A 17,914-nucleotide genomic window follows, 5' to 3' on the forward strand; every position below is an offset into this window, starting at 1 on the left:
GGCCTCAAACAACACAGACCTGCCCACTGACCATACTACTGGAACAGTCTACACCAATCCATTAATAATTACATAGCAAAATAAAAACCATTAATCATTTTACCCTTTATATCTCCTCAGGGCGTTACATGCAGATCAAAGAATGTGGCTGTGTTTCAGAGTCCATCCCTGTCTGTCAGCTCTGCATGCTGTTAGCTTCTGTGAGTTCATTTCTAATGTTGATGTGCAAAACTGCTGACAAAAGTAAAGTAAAATGTTTCTGTAAAACAGACAGATACTTCCATTACACAACATAACACACGACACTTAGCTGTCCTCTTTTGTTTATCTCTTTCACACTAGGTTTCACTTCCACATGCGTGCAGGAAGTGCAGGCGATCTCAGCGTGATCATGAAGAAGGGTGAGGAGGACAGGAAGCTGCTTTGGTCATGATCCAGCCGCACTTCAACTCAGTGGGATTCAGAACACTTACCACTGGGCAAACAAGAACAGCCTTACAGGGTATGCAAACACTTACACATGCAATCACGAGTCTGATCTTTAGAGATCAATCCTGTAGGATCCCTGCCTCATACACTAATTTTCTTCATGGTTATAGATGTCATTTCCCTGTGTCCTATTTAAGAACGTTTTCAGCAGCCAAACCTCACTCATACAGTATGATTACCTGTCTGCAACTCGGACCATGGCCCTGGATGAGACTACCAACCTCCAGGTGCATGGGGATAAAACGGAGATAGCTTTGAGCTGCATAATAATCTTGCTTCTTCGGTATGACAAAAGGTTACCCTGTTTTACCGTAGTCTAGAAATGATTAGTGAAATATTGTGACTACTTCTGAACACAAATGTTTCAGGTCTGTGATTTTTATTTTATTTTATATTTTTTTAATACTTTAGCATTAACACATCAGATGTACCAAAAGTGACAGTAAAGTAATTTACAATGCTACAAAATAATTATTTTTCAAATAAATGTTGTTTTCTCTGAATCCTGAAACAAATGAATCACAAAAATATTAATCAGCACAGCTGTCTTCAACATTGAACCAAATCAGCAGATTGGAATAATGGCTGCTGAAAATTCAGCTTTGCCAGGACAGGAAGAAGTTACATTTTAAAATGTATTAAAATAGAAAACTATCGTGAAAATTACAGTTTTTACTGTATTTTTGATCAAATAAATGCAGCTTTGGTCAGCTTAAGAGACCTCTAACATCATTAAATAAAATTAATACAAACTCCAAAACTTTTGAAAGGTAATGTGTGTTTTTAATTTGAAGTTCTGTTCCGAGCGAACCAAGCCCTCTTCTTGTCTCACTTTTCCTGTACTCCAGACATTTCTTTGACCACATGCTCCTTTGAGAAGGACTTTTATGGGTGGATCCAGGAAGCTGAAGAGGACCTTGACTGGGAAAGATGGAGCGGAACTTCTGAGACCCCAAATCATCCGGGTGACCACACCAGTGGAAATGGTGAGCCAACAATTTGGTCAGCTCAATCATCACATTTCTTAATTATGTGTTTCTTGCTATTATCGGATATTATTTGTACATTAACATCAGGGGACTGAATGGCAGATGGCTCAGAGTCATGTGCAACTGACAGAAATTCATCAGATATTAATTGAGGCTTCAGTTTGAGGGCCGTCTGGTCACATTGCTGTAGATGATTTATCTGCCACTAAAGGTGACTGTACTATCACAGGTTATTAATAACATAGTTTAGCATTTGTTCTGTTGTTTTTCACAGTGTCCTGTCGAAATGTCCTCCATGCTTACTAGAGCACCACAAGCATTTGGCACAGCTGTAACATAATGTTGTATTCATCTATCTATATACTATCTTCAATATCAAACTTGTAAGCTTAGTGACAAATTTAGGAGATTTAATTAATGTCAAAAGCAACTTGATTATATATACCATTAAAAAATGTGAGCCTGGAAAGGGGTCATTTAATAAAGGGGACCTTAACCATTGCCTTACTTTAAAAATGTTCCACTTCATATGAAAATCCTTTGCATAACTAGGTTTGAGAAGTAGTGAAACACCAATATATTTTTAACATTTAGCTACAGTTAATCGGTGAAATAGTTTTTCACATTGACACCATATTTGTTATCAGCTGATATTAGATTCAAAATTGAATATTCAATAATGCTTGTTAATTTCTCAAATGTTTGAAAAGATCATTTAGATTATCTTTGCCATCAACTAATGATTACTTTAAGTTAATCTTTAAAAACACTAATAGTTTAATAATGCAGTTAAATGTGATCTTTATAAAATCTCAAATTAACTATACATTTTTCACATGTTTCATATTATTACAGTATGTTGTGATGCCTAAATTTTACTGCTGGTGACCCGGTCTGGAGAACAGGGTGGACTGTGGAGGTTTGCTCAGACTCTCTAACCATCTCAGGGTCAAACTACAAGGTGAGTCCCTGAGTCATCACTGTGTCTGGGGACTGATCAAAACCTCAAAGTAATATGCAGTTGCTGTCACTGTTTGGTACAGTAGTCACAGATCACGAGCTGCACAGATCTGTTCATTTTCTACAGTCTGTACCCTTGAGTTTACTGATGTGGAACTGCAGGAGTATCCTCATTAATACAGCTGTCTTTCAGATCGTGGCGGAGGGGATTACAGGCCAAACGGAACAGGGAGTCATAGCACTTGATGCTGTTCAGGTTTCAAACCATCCCTGCACTGCTTCGGGACAATGTGACTTTGAGGCAAACTTCTGCAGCTGGATGAATGGAGGGTTAATGATGCAGACTGGCTCAGACACCAGCCCTCCACCAACACTTCCACAGGTGAGCTGAAAGAGTTCACTCAGCTTCATTAAAATGTTAGAGAGAATATAAAGGAAATATAAATAGATCTGATATTGTGCTTTCTTTTAATGGGGATCATACATACTTTACACTTAACTCCTGGTCCCAAAGTGTTAAAAATTGTATTTTATATTTTATAAAATAGCAATGAGAGCGTGCAAAAAGTATTTATTTTACTTAAATACACTGTTAAAGTAATAATAATTTAAATTTTAGAGCTGTCAGTGGGAAAGACTTTAGTGGAAAGTGCATGCACAAAACATTTAAAGTGTCTGTCAGTTCATATCAGTTCACAGAGAAAAGCTTTAGTGAAGCTCCTGGAGGATGTTCTAAAGCTGAAATGCAACCAAAACAATTCAGGTTTATTTTATAACCGTTAGAGGGCCAAAAGTTCCATAGTGTTTTAAATACTGGTTACCGTAAGTTTCAAAAGTCCAACCATAATCAAAGGTCATCAAAAACACATGACCTCATTGCTTTTGTAGGATAAATTGAAAATCTGGACAACAGTGAAGGTCCGCCTACTTGCTTGTCTGTTGAGAGAACTGGGCTTGAAAACAACACATTTGTGCTTATTTTAAATCCAGGTTTATTAAGTAGTGGTGTTTTGTTTGTGAATAAATCAGAAATGACGACTGAAAATACTTTTTGTGGAGTCTTTTTGCGTATATGTAGTTCAAAAATATAATAAGACTTGTTTGAGTAGATACACCTATGGGCAAAAATGTAACCGAGAAAAAGATCACTGACAAATAAATTATTAAATCAAAACAAGTCTTTTTAGTAAACGATTCAAAAGGCTGGATTTCCTGGTGTGATTTATACAGTTTGCTGTATTGCAGTTTATCAACTTGCAGTAGAACACTAAATAAGTGATTGATATAGTACTAAAAACAGACCTTTTATGAAAGTGGCGTGACATATAGCCAAGCATGGTGACCCATACTTATTATATGGACAGTTCTGTGGGGACCTGGGGAAACACTGTCATGATCCTAAGTGAGATATTCACCCCTGACAGCAGAGGGCACTGCTACACATTCATATGTATGGACACAATTTTGGGACTCTCAGGTTACACATCAACAACAGGTACAGGAGGACCATGACCAAAAAAAAAAAAGAAAAAAGCTGTTTAGATGTAGGTATTGGTGCTGGGTTGGGAGTGACAGTCTTTGTGATATGTATTGTCGTCCCTGTCCTTTTTGTGCTGAATAAAAAAAGAAAAAGGTATGTACTGCTCATTACATGGCCAATTTAATGAGATAAAAATGAAATGTCTTGTTTATATACAGGGATACTTGAAAATGACATGCTTGATGAGTGTGGGTATTTTGATATGAGTGTGGGTATTTTTTTCTATACTATAGACTATACTATACTATAGAGTATACTATACTTAAGAGCACACATCCATATAGCATTGTAAGAATTTGGTTTTCCACTGCTATTTTTGCCAGGGTTTACCATCTACAGGAGCAAACAGCAACTCCAGGAATATTCTACTTTCAGCAGATGGAGATGACACTCATCTTTCACATAAAAAACTTTCACATAAAAAATCTTTCAAACTCGGACAGAATCTTTATAAATCTTATCATACCTAATGTATATCTTTATTGTACTGAGAAATGATTGCAGTCCCCCAACCATTTGTTTTAACAGTAGCCATATGGCATTAAAATACATGGCTGACTGAATCATTGCTAGGATCATGCCATTTTGGCTATATCGGGGTGCCCAGTGTCTGATTTCACATAGAACTACCGGTTTCCTCACAATAAATTCTTTAAATTAATTTTTTATTGTTTTTGAATGCATTGATGTTGCGTTGAACTTGCATGATGGCACAGGCAGATTAAATTATATAATTGGATTTGCCGACATATCAAATGCAAATCCTGTGTGAAGTGCAGCCTTTCTGGAGTTGTTCATTTATTCTTTAGTTGTTCATTATTGATTTATTTACACTTTTACCTACAACATAATAACAAACCAGTTCATAAGGCTGAAAATATTATCAGTAAACACTGCTATATTTAAAGCTCTTCAGATTTATATGACAGCACATCATATGACTGCACTCAAAATTTAATTTAAGCAAATTACAAGAACTTTCTCATAGACTGTAAATGGGTTTTGACCTTTAACAATTTGAATTCACCTTTAGACTTCCTTTTATTTATTTTTAAATTCAATCTCAGCAATTAGAGGCTTGGTTGGAATACATTGGATTTAAACCACTTTATTAAACCCCTGTGTCTTGAGCTGACCTAACATCATTCAGGAGAGGGCTGTCTGACACTTCCAAACCGAAGAGAATCTTCTCAGCTCTATGAGACATGTCACACTCCCCTAATCCACTCGTTTCTCACAGGAACCTAATGGTTTCCTTATGGTAAACCAGCACTCCCTCTTCCTGCCTTTCAAACAAGCACACACACACACACACACACACTCACATTCAGGCATATGAGTAGGCCTACAAGCGTGGACTAAATCACTTTTAAGTGCTCAGATGAATCAAAATGGAAGGTTGACGTTTTTATGTCTGTAATGTCTGTTAGATCACTTATAACTTTGCCAAACCACTGTTTAATATGGCTCTGTTTATGCTGACACCAAGTCTGCTGTAATGTTCAGAAGACATGGTTGACTCCAGAAATGAAATGATGAGTGTGGTTAAATACTGTATTATTTGGAAATGTAAAAAAAAAAAAAATGCATTTTAGATTTCTGTGCTTCCTTTGTGCACATTCACATCTTCAAAAGTCACTTCTGAGGTCTGGCAGTATGGTCTTAGCCTTTTTTACAACAGTACCAACAGTACAAACAGCACAAACAGTTATACTGTAGGACTACTATAATATGTGAAATAAACAAACATAATATATAAAATGCTTAATGTATACAAAATAAACATTATTTTATTGTAAACTCTCATGAACTCCTCATATGCACTTCACTGGACAGTCTCGTGTGGTTGTGTTTGAAGCTGAACATTAAGCGCATCAGTCGCATGCAGTTATCTGGCAGCTCCCTTCATTTAAATGTACAAGGAAAGACATTAAATGTAGTTGGTTATGGAACTGCCTGCAAAACCACATGTTTTCTCAGGAATTTAAGCAGTTATTTTGGTTCAGTTTACCTTATAGGAATTGCCATCCAGTGTTAAGTGTTTTTTTTTTTTTTTTTTTTTTGTGCATGTTTTAATTTAGTCTAAACATGCAATAGGTGTTACCTATTTATTTAAGACTTATTTACTTCATAATTTCTGAATGTAAAAAATAAATCTCTCTTCCCCCAAACAGAGGTACAGTTATAACATTTTCCTGTAGATCTAACAAGTTCCAGCCCTGCTTCAGCACACCTTCCTGTAATGATCAAGTGCTCCTGAAGATCTTCATTAGCTGGTTAAGCCGTGTTTGATCAGGGTTGGAGCTAAACTTTGCAGGAAGTTAGATCTCCAGGAACAGGGTTAAACTTTCACTTAAAATTGTATTATTTTTTTATTATTCAGTGGCTTTTAATGCTGCTTTGGCCTCGGATTTTATGTTGATTGTGTATTTTTATTTTATAGTATGGCTTTTATACATTACACACAAAAAAATTGTCTTTTACAATAAATGAAATAAAATGTTCCATACCTGGTTATTCATAGTTCTGTTCATATGGACCACCTACCGTATTTTCTGGAGTATAAGTCGCACTTTTTTCATAGTATGGATGGTCCTGCGACTTATAGTCAGGTTCGACTTATTTATCAAAATTAATTTGACATGAACCAAGAGAAATGAGAAAGTGAAAACATTACCGTCTACAGCCGCGAGAGGGCGCTCTATGCTGCTCAGTGCTCCTGTATTCTACACTGAACAGTGTAGAGCGCCCTCTCGCGGCTGTAGATGGTAATGTTTTCTCTTGGTTCTTGGTTCTAAATAAATGCGACTTATAGTCCAGTGCGATTTATAATCCAAAAAATACGGCATATATTTTTAGCCTTACAAAAATATATAAATATGCGTTCAAATCCCTGACTCTATGAACTGGATATTTAACATATATTTAAGATCTAGACAAAAATAGTGTGTGTCATTGACCCATAAATCATCTAAGAGGCATTAGCATTCATTAATTTTGATTAGAACAGAAATATTATTGCTTGGCATTTGTCATGAAGAAGCAGTGTAATTGTAAAGAATATTTATCATTTTAATAATATAATAATAGAGTTTTGTACTCCTCTAATAGCTACCCTGCAGAATGCAGAAGTTTTTTTTTTTTTTTTTGGCCCATGTATGCTCACTGTATACCCTGCGGTCTCTGTCAGCATGTTGGAAATAAATGTGATAGACCTGAGGGCATATCACACAGTGCCAGAGAGGAAAAGATCAGTCCGTTGTGCTTGGGGTGCAGGATCTCATGCTTTTATTGAAGAGTATTCTAACATATATAACAAGTATATATAACAAGTATAGAAGCAACATAGTCAACATTAAAATGAGAAGGACATAGGAAAGAAGTGAGCAAACAGAAACACTGTTACCGAAGTCAAAACACTGTCCTTCCCTCACACTAACCCATCCAGCACTATGACGAATTCTGAGCATGTTTCACCCTCTCCTGAGAAAGAACTACACATGCTTGTCACTGCAGGATGTGTGTATTTGCATCAAAGGTCGTTTTCATCCACTAACAGCTGCTTAAAATCATTGTCAATGTTACATTCTTCAGTTCTCCAAAGAGCTGAATGTGTGCATTGTATTTTATGTGAAATTAATTTTGAATCAGAGAGCAATTGGCATGCATGTAGGTTATCAATGATTCAATGACTGCTGTAGCACAGACAATACAGCATATAATAATGTTTGATTAATCTTCATTCATCGGGGGTCTCCTGCTTTACCTGTTAAAGGCACTCCAAGCAAGAGAATGCTAGTGTAAACCTCAAGCTTTGCAGTAGGAGATGGAGAAGATTGATGCTCTCATCCAAATGTGTATATTTCATTAGCGAGATATGGATCATATCTACAACACATTCAAATTCTATGGGCCCACGGACAGTCCAGACAAATATTTGTGGGTAAATATTGAACGAAGGGGTTTTGGAAGAGTTCATGGAATTCTTTCCAACACACTTTGCCAGACTTTGGTACAATCATACAATCACCTACAAAGTGTTTACAAATTTGTACTTATTTTGTGCACAAAATTTAGTGGTTTTATTTATCTTATAGAGGGTGAATCTGAACTTCAATTTCCCTTTCTACGGACATTCATTAAGGAAAATGGTTTTGACCAGTATCGTCAGGACTAGGTTGACAGTGGGTGCTTATTTGAGGTGAAAAGATACAGCATATCCTCCACTTTTATCTTGAGTTGTTTCTCCATTCCATGGTCTCCCATTTTTACTAACTTATTCTAGTAGTATTTTAAGATAAAGAACCAGAGCTGCGACAGAAGCAGCTTGTCATTAGAAGCAGCACTCCAGCAGTGCAGACAGGAGTGATGGCAGTGTGTAGAACTACAACATCAGCCTCCTCAGTCACCACCAAACTCACCAGCACACCTTTATTCAGAAGAAATCTTTCTACCAGCGGTGTGTATCAGTCTTATTACCGTATGTCCTGCAGCTCACTGAGAGGATTTTTTCTTCATTATGTCTTGCTTCAAATTGAAGTCGCATTTGAGATCATTTATAGGAGCCCTACAAACCGAGATAAAATAGACACCTGCACAGCTTTTTTTCCTTAGGCCATAACCTTTTTCAACAAGACACTTAATCCATAATCCAAGATTGACCTTTCATCTGAAGAACACACTTCCAGTCTTTGTATCTGTTGCACTGTTTAACATTAAAAACGCTTGGTTTCTGTGCTGCATGTTACTTTGAATTAAAAGTTCTGTCATTATTTACTGCTCTACCTTCATGCCGTTCCAAATTTGAATTTCTTTCATCTGTGGAACTGGAACATATAATAAGATGATTTGAAGAGTGTTGGTAACCAAACTGTTTTAGTGTCCAATGATATGTTATATAAAAAAATATATATATTTTATGATTCCTTTCTAAAATATCTGACCGTCTAAAATACTTTGAATGCTCCACAGAAGAAAGCATGAATACTGGTTTGGAGAGAAAATATGACAAAAGTTTGGGTGATCTCATTATGTTTTTATTTCAAATAAATGCTTTTCTTTTGAACTTTTTATTTCAAATGTTTCAGCACAACTGTTTTCAACACTGATAAGACGACATGTATCTTGAGGACCAAATCAGCATTTGATCAGATTTCTTTTGTAGGTGCTCTAAAAATGTTGTGATTTTATTCTTCATCTCTAGAGATGACCAACACACTGGACAGTCATGAAATTCTGTCGGGGCTCAGGACTCCCGTCTTATGCAGAGGTAGAGGCCATGGGACAGGATAAAGAACGATTCACTGTGATGGAACCAAGAGACAGCTTTCTTGTGCCAGACAGGAGGGAGAGCTTGTTTCTGACGGACCACAGGGAAGGATTTACTAGCCTGAATTCAGTGGTTTATGAATTAGTACCTCGGTTTTTGAGAGGAAGTTGCACTGGATGCTGGGATGAATGTGCTATTTGTTTGACCTTGAGTACTACAAATGTGAGTGATCTACTGCACCATCACACCAAAGTGAATCTAGACAATGTGGATACATGTTTTTTCCAACCCAGCGATGCCAGTGGAATTGCAGCACTCAGGGAAAACCTTCACATCTAAGCTTTTATTTCATTTCTCTCTAGAGCCCCCTTTAAACCAGGGTCTGATAATGTTCCTGGGAGTCCCCTTGTTGGTGTCCCTCTTCTAACCAGATGGGTGATTAAAGCCTGTGTATTGCAGACGCCTCACAGAACTTCCTGTGTAAAACAGAGAAGCCTAAAGGATATATTTTTGCAATAAAATGAATACCTTTATTCACTTGTGTAAGTGATCGCAACACATCCAAATTCATGTGGATAATTTTAAAGTACAGAAATAGAAGATTCTTAAAAACTTTGACAACAGTTCTTGGAAATTTACTTGAATACTTTGCAGCTAATCAGAGAAATACTGAGATATGGTACAATGAGTTGATCTAACACCCACTACACACATACTGTATATATGTGTGTATATATATATATATATATATATATATATATATATATATATATATATATATATATATATATATATATATATATATATATATATATATATATATATATATACACACACACACACACACACACACACACACACACACACACACACACACACACACACACACACACACACACACATATATATATATATATATATATATATATATATATATATATATATAGATAGATAGATAGATAGATAGATAGTAGCACTACTTGAACACAGTAAGGTCATAAATTGCTAAATTGCAATGGTAACTGTACACGTCTCAGTTTTGTCCTAATAATATCTGTGCTTTGTAATTGTAATATATAGTTTTATTTGTATATTTGAAATACTCTCAAACAGAAAAATAGATCTCAACAACTGAAATGTTATATTGATGATTTCAATACATGAATACCATAAATAGCTCAGGTTATGTAATCAGAACAACTCAATTCAACAAAAACAATAACAACAAAACTCAGTGGACAAAAATGTACTATAATTGAAATATAATCAAACAAAGAAATCCATTCATTTATATAGATAATTTACACTTTACAATCAATCAAATGTCTATCCAATAGTTTATTTATAATAAAATCTAACACATTAATGTATATTATCAGCGAGTTTAAAGTTCTGCATGAATGTGACACATGGCATCGAATGATCTACACTATTCCTGACATAAATCATAATTTAGAAAGATTAATCCTCAAAATATTTGGTCATTCAAATGATTCTATATATATATATAGAGAGAGAGAGAGTGAGAGAGAGAGAGAGAGAGAGAGAGAGAGAGACTCTGTGAATCTGTGGAACATAAAATATAGATTTTGACCTTTTTTTTTTTTTTTTTTGAAGACTTAATTGAATGATTAGCTTGATTCACAGTAATGGTAAAATATGCCAAAACAAAGCTCCACATCATTGTATAATATTACATTATTTTAGTTTATTATTTATTTTACATTATTATTTTTATGAGGGGAGGGAGTTAATAAAGCAGTCTTATCCAAGAGGCATTTGTTTGTGTAAAATGGCATCAGTCTATTTGAATCTGGAGGCCATTAAATATTATCTATGAGCCATGAGCTTCAAGGCACATGTGATCATTGGCTTTTTTGTAGTTTGTAGTTATGTAACTTTGTGGTGAGTCTTGCTGATGTTTCCCACTTTCCTCATTATGCTTCTTTATCTGAAATTTACAGATAAAATGGGAGATTCAAATCATTTTCAGCGACAGATTTGAACTATTTTATATGATAGATGTTTGAGTAATGCAACAGAAAAAAAACAAAGCACATTTAAAGATGAAGGGTATAATTTCTGCAGGATTTTAAAAATAAAACAATTACACATTTCACTGTAATTACACCAGCAACATCTTTCAAAAAAATCTATTTCAGTTGTCAGTATTGAATATGAGTAGATCTTACCTTGTTTTGGAGGCGCTGGCAGTCGCCTCCTCAGTTTCCGAGATGAGCTAATGGTTTGTGTCTGAAATAAAAATATTATGACATAAGAGCATGTAAGAAAATGTGTATGAATATTATTTTAAATATGAAGACAGCACCTTGGTTTTTGTAGTCTTGACCTTGGTAAACTGGGTCTGTGGAGTTACATTAAGACCTGCATTTTTCAGAGCAGCAATTCTTGAGGAAATGTCTGAAACCTGGAAAAAAAATAGCGCAGATCAAAGCAAGTAGATATGAAATGACTGTTTTATTGTGATCAGTAAGGCTTTGCGAAAAAAGACTGTTATGTGAAATGTTATTGGCAGTTTTGGGATGGATAGTCCATTTGCATAGTTCTATATAGTATGTACAGTATAATATACAGTATATATTATAGAATAACTTAATAACAGCTGTATATAGTATGTCCTGTATAAAGGAAATTTAATATTTCAATGTTTTTCAATATTTATTTTCATATTTCTAATGTTTATCAATATGTTTTAATCAGTTTTATCCTTATATTTTGCTTTTCCTTTTAATTTAAGTTCAAGTTTAGTTATTTTGTAATGTTCTTTTAATTGTTCACTTTTTATTTTTATTAAGCTTTAATTAATATCTATTTCAGCTTTAGTTAGTAATTCGAATATTCTAATTCTAATTTTCTAATATTTCTAATTTAAGTTTTTCGTCTATTATTTACATTTCATTTAATTTTAGTTTTAGTAATTTTATTAAGTGCTTGGTCCTTTTTATTCATTTTTTTTTTCTATTTAGCTTTATTTTTGAGTTTTAGTCATTCCATTGTTAATTCTTTACTTCAATTAGTTTCCAAGGCAACATTTCTAATTTCAGTTTTTCATCTAATATTTATATTTACATTTTAGTTTAGTTTTATTTCAATTAATGATAACAATGTAAATAGTTTTAGTAATGTTTGTATATATTAATCATTAATTCAAGCTTAACTGCTTCTTCAGAGCTATGAGATGCTGCTGCTGAGATTCAGAAAGCGAGAGAGAGAGAGAAAGACAGAGAGCACAGCGTCCAGGTCGAACACACCTGGAGCTCAGACTGCTGCACCTGAGCTGCTGCAGAAGCCACCTGGTCCTCCAGATGTGACAGATCTCTTTCAGTGGTGGATCCACTGATGCTGCGTGCACACTCCTCCAGATCCCCCAGTTCAGCCTCAAGCCCGTACACTGTACCTGCCGCCACATATACCTGCACACAGCGAAATGAATGATAATAAATTGAGAAGTAGCTCATAAATTCCCAGTGGCATGAGAAATGTTAATCTCCGAAAGAATCCACACATTCTCCTCAAGTCCGCTGAGCTGCTCATCCAGTCTTCTGGCCTCGGCTGGGGGAATTACTGAGACGTCACTGTGGTCTGACTGGCACTGTCCATCTCCGGCAGATCCGTGAATCAGATCCTCTGTAGCGTTCAGTACTTTTAGCACTTCTGTGGTGATGCTGCGCAGTGATGTGGCCGAGTACTTCTATTTACGATAAAAAGACAAAGGAAAGTACTGTAACTTTACACATTAACTTTCACATTAATGGGGTCAGTAACACCTGCATTAGCAAAATTATTATAACTGATTTAATGAATAAAATTTGCATTAAAATATTTTTTGGATGGGCCAACTGCATGCCATATTCTTTATGTAAACAATACGTCTAGACCAGGCTGAGAAACTGAATTATTATTTATGGAAACCCATTCCCAACCACATAAGGAAGAAAATAATGCTTTGTTAAATCTTAATTATGACATAAAAAGTCACAATTAGAAGATAAAAAGTCATAATCACGAAATTTAAAGAATCAAAGTGATTATATACCATCTCATTTTTGACAGATTAGGTTATGATTTCAACTTTTATCTCATAATTATGACATATATATATATATATAGGAAACAAATCTGCCATTTAGAGTGCCACTGAGTGGATTAAAGCACCTCTGACTGGCCATTGTGTGTGCTCAATCTGCTCAACCAACATATCTGTGATTGGGTTAATGCTGTGAAGAAAAAAAAAAAAAACTTTGACCTGAATTGAACTAGAATACACATATTTTATGTGGCAGTCATTATCATAATCATGATTATTTATTGATTAATTGCGCTCTAATAGAATGTGAAATATAATAAATTCAATTAATCAATAAGAGCAAACTGTCTATATTAGCATACAATCATCACCTGTTGCAGTATATTGGAGATTAAATGTAGGTTTTTCTCTATGTCCAGCATGTGTGCATCCTAACAAAGATCAAATAGAGGCAGAAGACAAAGACAAAGATAAGAAATAAAGAAGAGCTTCAGAGAAACAGGTTAAGAAGGTTAAATAAAAGCATGTTAGTCGCAAGCAACTAAGGTTACTGCAGCCAGTAGTGTTTAGTGTATATACTGTTGTTAGTAGTTACCTTGTAGATCTCCTCTGGTGACAGATACTGCTCCTGACCATGTGGGGCGCTGTGCTGAGTTGTGGGGTTCCTCTGTTTCTCCCTTTTTTCAATCAAATCACCTCGACTGTTACTGTACTTCTTTAGAATTTTCTCTTCTGATGATTTTCTGCATTGTTTGTCTTCTGTCTTCTCGGTATCATTAGTGTTTCTCTTTAGTGCCACAACTTCATTGATCTTGCCAGCTACCTTCATTTCTTTTTCCTGCAACTCCTTCGCTTTTCCACCAACAAAGCACCCCTCAGATATGGTCTTGTCATCCATTTCCTGTACACTTACATTCTTGTCTTCTTCAATCACCTTATGTTTCTCTCCCTCACTTCTCTCTTTGTCTAAAAATACCCCCTCACAAGTATAAGCTTCTGTGAGTTCTTCCATATCATCTGAAGCCTTCACTGCAGTAGTAATTATCCTATCTAATTCCATCTTTCCATCTTCACTTATCAATCTACTCAAAGCCAGTTCACTGAATAAGACCTCTCCCAGCTCCTCAATTTGATCAACCGTCTCTGTATTTTCAGCTCTGCTCTGCTGACCTTCAACTGCATTTCCTTTTATATCTTTTATTTCAGCTTTTTCAGTCTGAACCTCTTGCTCGTTCTTTGTCTCTTCAACTCTCTCTCTAGCTATCTCATTTTGTGTATCTGTCTCAGCAAGTGTCTGTTTTCGGCTCACAGAGCTCATTTCTTCTGACTCACCCGTGTTCTTTTGCTCACTAATGTCCTGCTTTGCCACAGTGTCCTTTTGCCTTTTCTCTGATCTACTGTCTTCTGATTTCTCAGCATGGTTTTGGGTTTTCTCATGATATTTTATAATGTTGGTTCCATCTGTCCTGTCATGTACCACCTGCAGCTCAGTTCTTATTGGCTGATTTATACCCTTGGTTTCAGTTTGATACTCAGACCTGTCCAGTTCATCTTCAGTTGAGGAAAGCAGTGTCTCGCTGGCCTGACTGGTCAACTCTCTCAGTATGGAAGTCAGGTCATCTTTCAATATCTCACTTGATCTCACTTGATTTGTAGATTCATTTTCATCTGACATTTCATTTGAATCGGACTCAAACTTTATTGAACCATCTCCCATGAATTTATCTCCCACTTTTGCGTTTGTCTTATTTTCTTCATTCCCCAGTTGATACTCAAACCTGTCCAGTTCATCCTCAGTGGAGGAGAGTTGTGTTTCTCTGACTTGACTGGTCAGCTCTTTCAATTTGGAAGTCAACTCCTGATCTAAAGATCCAACTACACCAAGGGCCGCATGATTGTAATTGCTGGGAGAATTGAGACCAAGTCCAAATGGATCAGGGGTCACGGCCCCAGAGCTCAAGATGTCAGGGGTCGCAGTGTCTGAAGTGTCTGAAGTGCCTTGTTTCACATGACGCCTCTTCATCAGATCATCCAAGACGTGGCTACTGGAATCCTGCCAAAATATAATCAGAGTCATGAAATGTAGAAAAAAAATTATACTGATACAATAAAATAACTCATATTATTTTATTTTTATAGGTTCAGAACTTAATAAAAGTGTAATAACGGGTATAAACTGAACCTAATACAATAAACATTTTCAGATATAATTTTTGTTACCGACTGTCCTTTCCACTCTGCCTCCTCTCTTTTATTTTTCCTCCTTCGCCTTGACCTTTTGACACTGTTGTCCTCTAGGCCATCCTCGCTGCTTTCAGCGCCTCCTGGATTGAAACTGATATCCATGATATTCGCACAACGGGCGGATGAGGGTCGTCTGTGTTCTAGTGGCACTTTTCTCTTCAAGAAGGGCAGCAGAGTTTTCGGGGACTGGGGTAGCGTCCCTTCCTGTCCTGAGGAGTTCTCAGCATCAGCATTCAAGGTGTGTGCAGTGAGGTGTTGTGCTTTTGCATTTAAAGGCAAGGTTGCTTGATGGCTGTAGGACTCTTGGTAACCTAACTGCTTATTGGCAGACATTTTACGCCGAAACTCATCCAATGCAACGCCCCAGACCCCATTAGCTTCAGGCTCTGTTTCTGAGCCCATCTCATCGTAAGCTGACACCACATCAGACTCCCTTTCCAAGACGCTGTAGACCAGACTTTTGCGCTTAGTTAAAAGGCCTGGTCGAGAGAGCAGGTTGCTCTGATAAGCAATCCAGTTACCATCAGGACTCTGTAACACTAAAGACACATACACAGCATTTAAACACACACACACACACATATATATTAATTTATATATACAGTATATAAATGAAGGTAGTTAACAGTTTCAAATGTTAAAATAATTTAAAATCTCTCTCTCATAAACAAGAGAAGTCAATTAACTGTGATTCAGAATCAAATGGATTTAAGTCAAGGATCTAACTGGAATTGTCCAGTCGGTCGACACTCCTCCAGCTAGGCATGACCTGGACAGGCATCGTTTCTTCCATTGTTTCCAGAGTATGACTTATAGAGGATGAAGGTCTTGACCCAGTGTTAGCATGGTGGTCTGTTTTCTCATCAGTCATGAGACAGAAAGCTGAGCGAGACTTCTGAGGTAAGAGGAAATGTTTCATTCAGCAAACATTGAAGCAACAGAACAATCCAAAAAACATTGCAAAATTGCAGGTGATTCAGTCTTTAAATGAAATAAAAAGCCATTGTACCCAGAGAGGAGCGTCAAAGGCACTCTGGGTTTGATCAGGAGAGATTCGATCACTGTTCTCTTCAGTCTGTTGATCCTTTTTCCGGCGGACAATCTAATGTTTAAATATTCCAATATAATACTTTTATGCAAACATTGTCATTTATTCAATGTATAAATAATAATATGACATTTTAAAATTAATATAATAATTGAAAATTATTTATAGCAAAAAAAATTATACATTTACATTTTATAATATATCAACACATATATTCCTATTCAAAATATGTTAAATAATACAATTCTTCATTGTATTTTAGATGTAAACCAAGACTGTAAATATATACAAATACCAAGATCTTTATACATTCAGATGTCACATGACCCTTCACAAATCATTCTAATACGCTGATTTGGTGTTCAAGAAACATTTCTTTTTATACATATTTTTGTGGAAATCTTAACAGGACTCTTTGATTAATAGAAATTATAGCATTTAATTGAAATAAAAACCTACGCAATTTCAAAACTCTACATTCATGAAAGGTCATTGCTGTCACTTATTACTCACTTTTTGAACTATAGTTGTGGTCAATTCCTCTATCAGCTCTCTTCTGTTCTCTCGCAAATAATGAGCTTCTTTCTCCTTCTCCTACAAAAGCAAATGTCAAATAGCTGCCCTGAAGGAATAATCTTGTACTTATTAATGGAAAAGTCTTACTTGACTGCCAGTCTGGCTCTCAGCTTTAGCAATAGCCTCATCTATGGCCTCTTCTGCCACCCGCTGTGCCACATTAATAGTCTCAGCCATGCTGTGCTCTGGAGAGACACATAATAAATCAAAGAAAATAGCTGAAAATTGCCATATCATTGTCAAGTGTTTTAAAATGTCAACTCATAAAATCAAAACTACTGATATTCAGTAACAAAACCCTAAATAATTATTTGATCACAAACCTTCACTTTGCCTGTAAAACGTGGAGTCGCTCTCATACATACTACTCTCATTGCAGACACTCTCCTCATAAGTGCTCCCCTCTGTTGGTCCAAAAAAATGTTAGCTGATTTAGTCAGAAACTTTACAATGCTTTATAATCTATCCATTTTCAGTTGCAGAGGATGCATAACTTCAGTAAGTGTGTGTGTATGTTGCATGCCATGAAGAAATACTTAATGCCTCGATTTCTGGGGGCATCAACTTTTATAAAATGTTTTTCCTAATGATCTTTTATCCATTAATTCAAATAATATTCTTATGAGTGATAAGGTAGGACGAGAGTGGAATAGACAGCTTGGCTCAATATTAAATGAGAAAAAAAAACAAGTAAAAACCATATGCATCAACATTTCTGTTGTTGTTGTTCGTGTTACTGACAAACCTGTTC

General features: G+C 35.8%; 1 protein-coding gene across 5 annotated transcripts; it reads right to left on the reverse strand.

The window, feature by feature from the left end:
- Positions 1-9,463: 9,463 nt before the first annotated feature.
- Positions 9,464-17,676, reverse strand: LOC113037727 (rab effector MyRIP-like). 5 transcript variants are annotated; one of them, XM_026195079.1, is made up of 13 exons: positions 17,487-17,674; positions 17,251-17,348; positions 17,101-17,181; positions 16,549-16,641; positions 16,266-16,434; positions 15,516-16,078; positions 13,891-15,348; positions 13,667-13,726; positions 12,774-12,959; positions 12,541-12,681; positions 11,577-11,675; positions 11,440-11,500; positions 9,464-9,723 (listed from the first exon to the last, which is right to left on the reverse strand). In XM_026195079.1, the coding sequence occupies exons 1-13, from the start codon at positions 17,524-17,526 to the stop codon at positions 9,671-9,673; spliced, it is 3,102 nt and encodes a 1,033-aa protein (XP_026050864.1). In that variant the 5' UTR covers positions 17,527-17,674; the 3' UTR covers positions 9,464-9,670. The 5 variants fall into 5 exon arrangements, with proteins under 5 accessions (XP_026050864.1, XP_026050858.1, XP_026050877.1 ...); XM_026195073.1 differs by having other exon boundaries at positions 12,520-12,681; positions 17,487-17,671; XM_026195083.1 differs by lacking the exon at positions 9,464-9,723 and adding an exon at positions 10,482-11,198 and having other exon boundaries at positions 12,520-12,681; positions 17,487-17,670.
- Between the last annotated feature and the right edge of the window lie 238 nt (positions 17,677-17,914).

The sequence above is a fragment of the Carassius auratus genome, chromosome 2 (genome assembly GCF_003368295.1).
Source record: "Carassius auratus strain Wakin chromosome 2, ASM336829v1, whole genome shotgun sequence".
Taxonomy (NCBI): Eukaryota; Metazoa; Chordata; class Actinopteri; order Cypriniformes; family Cyprinidae; genus Carassius; species Carassius auratus.

Bases quoted from the DNA above. Each gene is read 5' to 3' on its own strand.
- LOC113037727 (XM_026195073.1), bottom strand. From the start codon at position 17,526: ATGTATGAGAGCGACTCCACGTTTTACAGGCAAAGTGAAG. The intron at 11,676-12,519 runs GTGTGTTCGACC...TTTTTTTTCCAG, and splicing joins TGCAGCAGTCTGAGCTCCAG to GTTTCAGACATTTCCTCAAG. The intron at 11,501-11,576 runs GTGCTGTCTTCA...TTTTTATTTCAG, and splicing joins TCAAGACTACAAAAACCAAG to ACACAAACCATTAGCTCATC.